General features: G+C 42.4%; 1 protein-coding gene across 1 annotated transcript; it reads right to left on the bottom strand.

Annotated features, from left to right (window-relative positions):
• Positions 1–967: 967 nt before the first annotated feature.
• Positions 968–8,100, bottom strand: LOC110985196 (uncharacterized). The gene is made up of 7 exons (XM_022246042.2): positions 7,570–8,100; positions 6,441–6,644; positions 5,343–5,639; positions 3,455–3,939; positions 2,859–3,084; positions 2,377–2,523; positions 968–2,119 (listed from the first exon to the last, which is right to left on the bottom strand). The coding sequence occupies exons 2-7, from the start codon at positions 6,592–6,594 to the stop codon at positions 1,986–1,988; spliced, it is 1,443 nt and encodes a 480-aa protein (XP_022101734.2). The 5' UTR covers positions 6,595–6,644; positions 7,570–8,100; the 3' UTR covers positions 968–1,985.
• Positions 8,101–9,896: the final 1,796 nt, after the last annotated feature.

Raw genomic sequence — 9,896 nt, 5'->3', positions numbered from 1 at the left:
TCCCTCGAGTGTACGAAAATGGCGCCAAGTACACAAAAATATTTCGAGGGAACGAAAAAAAAATTTCATTGTGCCTGTCCCCTTAGGGGCTCCGTATTTTTGGAAAGATTTTTAACGACTTGCATAAACCTACCCCTTTCTTCCTTTGCATCTTGCAAGAGTGAAGTAATTCCTTGAAGGGGTTTACTTGTATTGAAACAACTGGTTGAGGGTTAGTATTAGAGGGTTAAAATAATTGACAGTCTTCCGAGTGGGGTATGCTACCATGTGCCTTGTCACACCAAGTTAATAGTTGCTAATTAATACCCCCTCAGATTTTCGTTTTTCGTGGTAGAAGGAGATGGGATTTCCAAGTGTCACCCCATCCTGTCATGAATATGACTCTAACAAGGAATGTTTTGAATTATTCGGAAAGATTTCAGGATAATGAAGACGAGAACCACCAATGCGATCAAGCCCGCCCTCAGCTCGTCTTCTCCATTGAAGCTAGAGGGCGCGCTGTACTGATCTCACGGCTAGACTGGGTAAGCAAACCGGAGGAATAGAGCCCGAGAGTAAAAAAGTCACTCATTGAGCTTCCGGAACCCTCGCGCGGTCCGCCTATGCATGCTATGTAGATTTTACATTGGGCCGTCCTGTCACGTTCGATAATTTTTGGAACTTTGGAAGAATGATTCCTAACTGAAACCATTTAAAGAAACACCCATGTCGTAATTTCCCCTTTGTCCTCGTCAAGTATTTTTAAGGAAAACTCACCTGGAGATTGGTAAAAACGAATTTTATTAACAGCCTTTTACTTCCGGCAGTATCGTTCCTAGGTCTCCTTGTTCGTGCACATTTGTATTCACTCCCCGTGCTTACGTGGAAACGAGATTGTACAACGTTGCAAAGATTTACCTACCTGCAGTCGATGGACTCTAGATTCAGTCGAGTTGACCCAACGCAGTTCTTGTCAGCAAAGGTTAGATTATACATTAGAATCTTTCGTTAAAGCAGGTTATTGCATTAAGTTTATTTTGTTATGAATTATAAAATCCTTAAAACATTTTTGGTCTGTTTTTATTTTGGCTTTTACCGAAAGACTGTCATGAAGTACAATTCCGTAACTGTTCATTTGCGTACGAGACCACCGAATTGCACTGTTCATGTATTTTATGTTTTTGAAAGTGACAGGTCAGTTTTTGGCAGGATATGTCTCTTTTAGGTCAGGTGATTTTTAAGTTTCCGTAAATTGAAATGCTAGCAAATATTTTATGTAGGGCCTTTTTACGAGTAGAGGGTTTAAAAAGCCTGAAGTGAACCAAAAAATTCTTAAATTTTTGCACGTTAGTTATTATTATTGTTTATTTTACTACAATTTAACAACACCACCACTGATTTGAAATAAGTTGCCGTAAAATAATACATCGATGATATTCATTAAAAACAAATTACCACACTGTGATCAACAGAAGATCATTGCTGACTCAATGCTGAAACGTAATTCACATGAGCATTCCGGGAGAGTGCGTTAGCGTGGTTTGCAGCAATGAGGCCTAGGTTCCAGCTTGGCCCCGGCTTTAAGTGAATTTGGTTTCCAGTTCATATAATATACTCGCCCTCGCAGGTTTTCACTGGGCACTTCTGAGTCCAGTGTCATCAGCCATATATAATGCTAACGGTTCTTTCTTATTCCTTTCGAGGAGACAAGCAGTGGCCACGCTACCCATTTTTTGAGAATTTAGTCAGTGAATTTGACATGCCTACTGCACATGTTTAATAGATAGGCCTACACGTAATGAACTTTTCTTGGACTAACCTTTCCTGCAACTTCGTACTCTTTCGAAATACAAGCCCCCAGTCCTGGTTTCACTTTGCCTGAGCGCCTAAGATCAAAAATGATTGTTAGACAAGAAATAACACTTGGAAAAGTAAAGTCACCAATGGCAGAAAATCATTCGAAAACGAGAAACCTTTTCGTCATGCTTGGACGGAGCGTGTTTTTTTTAAACAGCATAACCACGTGACCGAATCCGTCTGCGCAGTGGAATGACCAGTAAGATTGTTGTGGCACAAAGGAAGATGACGACGATGACAATAAGGCTGAGGAGGTAGTCACCCGTAAGGTCATACAAAACACCTGTAGAAAAAAGGAAGAAAATGTAGGCCTATCATAAATAAAGGATGTCTATGTCAAACGATAAGGACGATAAAACTAAAGTACATGTAAAACTAATCATTTTTCCGTTTTTTTTAAACAGATGAGACAGATCTTTGATTTAAAATTTTCCAAGATTGTTGCCTGTAAATCTTCACAATGGAAAATATTGCTTTCCTCCCTAACTTTTTACATGTTCCTTTTGTACACGTAGTCTGGATTCGTGTTTATAATGATACCTGCGAGAAGTGCGCTAACAAACGTTCCAAAACCTGCCGGGTACATGAACAGAATCAAGCTGCCCCTGGTCCCGTAGGTCCGGTGGAATAGTTGAGCCGCAGTTGCAACGCACGCACCGTACACACCAGTTCGGCAGACGCCAGATACTAGAGAAATTACAGATCGAGAAACAGATGGAGACACGTGATCATGATTCATTCGGGGGGGGGGGTATAAGCACCCGAGATTTTTGTTTCACTTACAGAGAGCAAAGGAGACTTTCAGCATGTGAGGTTTTCAAACAATAGTTTCCAAAGATCTTTTACCACGAATAGTGCCGCCCCGGCAGAGAGATTAAACGGTTTTAACCGAGTACAATTTAAAATTATTGATATACTATTTTCTCTTTTGTTTTTGTTTTCTCAAGAGGTTTGGAATCTGCAGATTTCTGAAGTCGTTTAAACCTTGCCAAAGATAGCGAAGCTTTCGCGAAGTAGCATACCGACTCCGAGGACCGCCACCGTGGTATACGTCTTGGAATAAGCCAGCAGCGACAGTGTTACGGTGCCTCCCAGGCAGGAGGCAACTACCACGTACAGATACATGAAGGGTAGACGATCTCCTATCACGGCTAGCAGGATTTTCCCGCCAAGTTCCCCGCAAGAGAAGAAGACAATGTTAGAGGCTATCTGGTTGTCGTCGAACCGAAGACCTTTCATGAAACTGGCCTGAAATAACAACGATGGCACACCTCATCAAGCCAGAACAATTTTGTGTCTCTATAATTTCGAAATTACCCTTCATTTTTAATCAAGATTTTAGCCTTTAATCATTACGTTTAAGTTCATGTAATAGTCAGGTAATTTAGTTTTAATGCTGAGAACTGGTTTGCATGTGTAAATGAATAAATGAAACACTTTACATCAAGTCCGATACTTTACAATTCATGTATTTTTAACCCACACTTGGAACATCTGTAAGAGGTGTTAGCAATGAAAAAGCATATACATGTACATGCATACATTGCTGACGAATTCGAAGAATTTACATGGCTCGAAGAATCACTTTTGCGAAACAAAACGGCATTTAAACACTCACAAAATTGATATTGAAAAATGCCCAACCCATGAAGGATAGCAGACTTGCCACAGACCAGAGCCACGCCTCCGGGTCTTTTAGTATGACAAACAATCTATGGGAGTTTGCAGCGTCCGCGACAGCCAGTTTGTCAGGGGTGACAACGGCGTCGCTAGCCTCTTCTCCTGCGACCTCGGTTTTAACGTCCTCGCTGTCTTTGTCGTCTGTAGGGAGAGGCTCGTGGATTCCAGAGTCCTCAGTCTCCTCCATGCCACAGGCTGGTGTCTGCTCCATCATGGTGACCACACTGTTGGTGCCGCATTGTTTCTGATCCCGGGAACCGCCTCGTTCCCATGTACCGCAGCACTCATCGGCCGGTGGGTCGGTGAGAAGCAATCCTGCCGCAGCGCCCACCACGAGTATCCCTCCGCTGAATACCCTCAGTGCCCCGCGCCATCCGTAATGGTTTGTGGCAGCGGTGAGCAAATAGCTTAAACTGAGGACACCTTTAAGGGGAAAAAGACACTGTGATATGCTATTTCTTTCGTAGCCTCCGATGGATGGTTTTAAAAGCAATAAAACTTTGATAGCCCACATGCACATGCTAATTGAGGGCGCTGTGCAATGAGCCAACGCAGAGCTGTAAGAGATGCGACATGAGTGTCTCTCCTATTGACACCAAAATGGTAGATCGCGCACTATGACAATTACCAAACATAACGGCATGATGTAATGCGTACATGATGAACAGCCATATTAGTTCCAAAGTCTGAATAAGGCGCTTCTACATGTATGGACAGCTCTTAGCCGAGAGTTTAGGGGAATGGTTCCCCTTTCAACTAAAATGGCCACGCTATAACAGCATTAAAGAGCCTCGAGCTGCACCAAGGGAGGGCACAATTTTCTTAGCAACGGAGGCTCCTTTGGTCGGAACTGAATTTTGCTTGTTCACGTACAACTATGAAATGGACCCGTTGCGGTCGCTTTGCTGCCAACAAAATAAACACTCCCGACCAACATATAGGCCTATGGCTCTTTTCAGCCGGGGGGGGGAGGGGTGCTTAATTTACTCGAGGTGGATTAGTCCAGCATCTGTCAAGCAAACAACTTTATGCCTTCGATATTCGGCACAGTATACACACCAACTGCATAATTTATCATCACAATTTTCCTGGATGACAATGAATCTCCTCAAAAGAAGTGGCAAGGCCGCTTTTTCAGTAATTTTTCTTTATTAAAGGACCCATGAAATGAAATTTTCTTAAAATCTCTTTTTGTGTATCTCTGTACTCCTCTTAAATGTATGATGACTGATTTGTTTTTGAGATACGTTGACTGAAAAGTGCAGTTTTTAAACATTCCAAATTGACCAGGCATTTCTGGACAAGTGAGGGCGCTTTTCCTTAGATGTAAATCAAGGAAGTCATGGTTCAGTTTGCATGGTTTCATGTTCAAATTGGGAACTCCAAATTTGCCACCTGAAAACGTTTCTGTGAAAAGGCTGTTTGCTTGCTTATTGCTTTATACTTACACAACAATAGATTGAAAGGAATAAAATCTACGACAGTAATTTCGAAATTTTCTGTGCACAAATCAGTACAAAATTGAGGCTCGGTGCCTTGCATGACATCACAGTTTTGCTCATGAATATGCAAACCGTGCATTAGCATAACATTAAAAACTTCAAAATATGGCTTGAAATTGCAAATTCAAATTTTTAAATCAGGTAAATTGAAACCCGGAGGTACAATCTCAAGGGTTTTAGTACAATTTAGTAAAATATTTCTATTGAATGGCCCCTTTAAGTTTGCTGTACCAAACCTTGGATGATTGAGTTAATTAGGCATTCAGATGAAAATCATGTGGGTAAAAAAGTAGTTCCAGAACGACGGGTCGTAGTTTCATTTACCACAATTCGATCCCATAAAAACGGTGGCGCTGTAACGAGAAAAGTTCCGCCCCACGAACCAGTCCATCAGCAGCCCCAGCGACGAGTTCGTCATGAAGCTTCCGCCAACGCCTGTCAGGACCCCAAACGTCAGATAGGCGTAGCCAAGGGCCGGCACGAATGACGTCATGAACAGACCTGCACAGATGGTGGTCACCCCTGTCAGGACAACGACCCTTCTGCTCAGCTTTCGCTCGAGCAAGGGAGTGAGCGGGCTGGCGAGGCCAACCAAGGCGTGCGAAAGAGATCCAACCCAACCTGTGGATAAAAATATACCAATATACGCGTAGGGCCCACAGAGAACAGGCTGGGAGTTGTTACGTTTACTGTTGTTTTTAAATAGCTAAGATACACAGATTCAAGTTCTCAGGTCAAAAAGTGCGATGTGCTGAATGATCATAACCCAGGTCATAATATAAAGCACCTTGCCAATAGAACGCAGGTTGATTGGCTGTGTGCTATCACCCCATGGAGAATCATCCCTCAAGCATAAGAAATGCTGAAAATCACGTGCACATATTTAACAACTGCCTAATCACGACATGATATTTACTATATACAAGTTACACTTACATGCAGATGAGTATAAAGGCCGTTGGGAATGCTTTCGTATTGAGGTATGATGTTGGCATCAAACCCTCGATACAAAGAATGACCGATTTACCTATTCCGTTGCACACGAGCTCGGAAACCCAACAAAAGTGATAAAGTTTTGGGAAAAAACAAAGCCTAAGCTTGCTCTGAATATCGTATCTGCTGACTTTCTGCCAGAATCCGAAAAATGTCCGAATTCTGCAAGAAATCTGCTAAAAAAAATGCTCATTCTGCTGTTCTGCCAAAAGCATTGCCTTCGAACAATCGGTCGAATCTAGCCTAAAGTCTGCTAAGATAATCGCCATGATAAACATACTCTCACATGAAAGTCCGGCATACTATTTGTTACCCCACGAGCATGAGTGGAACACAGGATAATTGTAGGAATTATCGGGTCTGGAATCCAGACTACGTGCGCTGAGGTTCACGCTTCATAAAGCCCACGGTGCACATGCACGCTCTCACCTGTAACTGCCGAGCCTGAGTGGAATTCGCCTTGTAGACTGACAAACAGAATGTTGTAGTTGTACAGAATCCCGAAACACAGGAAAAACTCAACGAACACCAGCCAGGGAATCAGCCACCGCCACCAACCGCAGCGGGGTTGGCAGCAAGCCATGACCGGTGACCCTAACTCAGTGCCGACTCGTTAAAAGAAGTCTTTTCAGCCTGTGGATTTGACAAATGAAACTCGAACATAGGTGTCTAAAATCTTATTTGATTTTTAAAGGGCCTGTGCAGTGCATAATCAGAAAATTAAAAATAACCTTAGAACCGATCACTCACAATGGTATGTTTGGTGCCTCTTTGGTTTTTAAGTCAGTACGCATTTCTAATATGTAGTGATAAGCAAAACTATAGTGTCATTCCGGAAACAAAGCATTGGCGTTAAATTTATTTCTGCACGCACACCAAAAAAAAAAAAGTCTCTTGAAAATTTCATGTTTTGCTGCAGCCTATTTCCCTGTCTTCGGTGATTCCGGTTGCTGTGTAAGTACGTGGCGAAAAACCAACGAGCAACCTTTCCAAAAATGTAACCCGCTCTGCGAAAATGAGTCACATATGTCGCCAGGGCCACTTTGAGTTTAAAAGCCTTTGAAATAATCTTGCACAATGACTAAGCAATACAGTAATCCTCAACATCTGAAGCATTTTTGATCTCAGATTTCTCAATCTGATATTATATGCAAAACTCAAAAGTGGCTCCGATGACTTTTAGCTCATTTTTACAGAGTGGGTCGCAAATGTTTCCAAAGGGTAAATTTTGGGTTTCAAACATTATTAAACGGAAAAGCCTATCCAATGAAATGTGTTTTTCTGATTGACATCACACCAAAAGCGACCTAAGTTGTCCAAAAAAATACGGTCAATTTTTAATGCAGGATAAAACAATTCACTTAACCCAAAAGGGGTGTCAAATTGACTAACATCGATTGAAATGCATCCAATATCACTCAGAAAAGGAAAAAACAATTTCGAAAAGACAAACTTTTGAAGATTATATATATTACAGATGTGCATCAATACCATGGACATTAACCTTTATATAGAGTCATATGGTGTCAACCCCCCAAATTTTCGGCACAAAACTCACCGTGGTTATGCCGACCTCTCCCGTTTCTCAAGTATTCTTGAGGTCCTTGAGAAAATTCCGTTCTGCTGGACAAATTGCGCTACCGTTTTGTGACTGACGGGTCTTCCGTGAATCTTTGACTGTGCACTAATACTGCACTGTATCCCGCACCTTTTCGATCACACACTGCCTCCTTTTACACCCCCAGAAAAGATAAAACCGTCATCCTAGCTATCCAGTGGATTAATTATTTTGTCGGCAAAGTAATACCACACAGCATGAGATGGTAGAACCAGCAAAAATTTGCCCAGCCGATGGATGTTAACTTGCCCCTTTTTGTCAAACAAGGTGATGGCCATGAGTGTTTATACCATTCAAACTGTATGAGTTAATTTGATCTTACACAGCTAACACGGACTTTCATCATGGGATCAATGTTTAATGGTCGTGAACCATAGAGCTAAATATAGCTCTATACTAGGGACCATTGTCTAACCAGGACATTCCGCCAATTTTTTGCGGCCTCTCAGCCAATCAGAAGGCGGGATTTGGCCCGACGTGACCCTTATTAACATACAACGGAGAACGGGAATATTCCTTTAGTGTGAGGGTGTTTGGTAATTTTATAAGGGGTTAGCAAAATGAACAATGAAAAGGGCAAAATTATGTTCGTTTGTTAATTTGTTGTTAATTTGTTTTGTGTTCTTATTGGCCAGTATGACTATCCAGTAATAATTCTCGGGTCCGATACCGGCCGGGAACTTCTGTACTTTAATCCATAGCACAAAAGGTAAATTTACCCCTTTGCTAAAAATCAGAACTGACGTTGTACCGCCCACGAGAATTTAAAAAGTTTGTATAATGATGTGTTTTAGATTTACTCCACAATGAAGACCAACAGTAACGCTCCGCTTATTTTGAATTTGTAAAAACCGTATACATGTACTGGGTAACGGGACGTTAAACACCAGTTCAAATGATTAAAAGTTCAGCCAGAGCCAAAACCATATACTTGAACATGTACGGGATAACGGGATCGACCTACAACACTAGTTCAAAGGATTAAAAAATTCAGCCAGGGCAAGCCGGCTGGGCCTTCTTCCTGTGTCGAGCAGATCTCGGTAACCTTAGTACGCCGAATGCAAGACCATTATCATGTGCGCGCCCTCTCTCGTTTCATGTCCAAGGATTAAGTCAAACCATAGAGGGAGGACACACCACGGACGTATATAAAAAAAACCTGGACTTGCAACGCCTTTGTATGAAAAAGAAGCCAACCAGCGGCCATTTTACCGAGCCGAATACAAAGGCGTGGGTTGGCTCCCTACTATTGACGTCAGGAAGAACAAAGGCGGGCATTACCAGGAAAGCTTTGTATTCGGCTCGGTAAAATGGCTGCGAGTGGATTCAATGATTCTATAAGCTGATTAAGGGCATTGCGAGTCCAGATTTTATCATACACGTCCGTGGGACACACAAGGAGTTGCAACTCTGGAACTTCAAAGTGTTCAATGATTGTGACCACCGAGTCATACGAATAATAGAAAACATTCCAAAAATGCCTGATTACTGCCTGCATCTTAGCCTCTATGGTCAAACCAACGCTCACTTCCAATGTACACAATATGGTCATAAATACATTATGGTTCGTAAATGACTTCGTCACAAACGCGGACGAGCCATGATTTGCAGGCTCTCATTGGACAATCGCTGAAGTTGCGCGTTGACTTCCGGTTCCACGGTTTCATGTAAACGGCGATGTAGGCCTAACTCTACGTGCAGTGCACGTGCGCAGTGGGCGTGGTTTAAACTGTGACGTCACACTCACGAACTGGACACACAATGAAAACGTACGTTAACTCCAAAACCCTACTTAAAATGGTACGCTCCTGTGATAATTAATTTACCGTAGGCCCTCATAAAATTACCAAACACTCCTACACTAATGGAATATTCCCTTTCCTCATTTTATGTTAATGAGGGTCATGTTGGGCCAAATCCGGCCTTCTAATTGGTCGAAAGGTCCTAAAAAAACGGCGGAATATCCCGGTTAGACCCTGGGCACTACTCTTAATGAACGAGAATCGATTCAATCGGAGTTTCAGTTTCTTCAAGGCACGGCACAGCCGTGTTGGGAACTTCCCACGTGTTTACGCACGGGAATGGGGGTGAACATTGGTTCCACAAGGGTTCCATGCAATGCACAGGCAAGACGCCAAAGCATCGCGGCAAGGCGCGAACTATGCTTTGTAATAACTTCTTCACTTTCTCATCGTTGTGATACCACTAGCACCAGTTTCTAGACACCGAAAATCATTATAAAACCAGAAAAGTTTCACCCCATCACA

Source organism: Acanthaster planci, linkage group LG12, assembly GCF_054643075.1.
Source record: "Acanthaster planci isolate LZ-2023a linkage group LG12, COTS_SCS, whole genome shotgun sequence".
NCBI classification, from domain to species: domain Eukaryota; kingdom Metazoa; phylum Echinodermata; class Asteroidea; order Valvatida; family Acanthasteridae; genus Acanthaster; species Acanthaster planci.
The sequence above is the reverse complement of the archived record's forward strand: the minus strand, read 5'-3'. Positions and strand labels throughout refer to the sequence as shown.

Excerpts from the sequence above, each read along its gene's own strand:
- LOC110985196 (XM_022246042.2), bottom strand. The coding sequence starts at position 6,594 with ATGGCTTGCTGCCAACCCCGCTGCGGTTGGTGGCGGTGGCTGATTCCC. Across the intron at positions 5,640-6,440 it reads CTCAGGCTCGGCAGTTACAG|GTTGGGTTGGATCTCTTTCG; the intron begins GTGAGAGCGTGC and ends TTTTATCCACAG. Across the intron at positions 2,524-2,858 it reads GGTGGCGGTCCTCGGAGTCG|TATCTGGCGTCTGCCGAACT; the intron begins GTATGCTACTTC and ends TAATTTCTCTAG.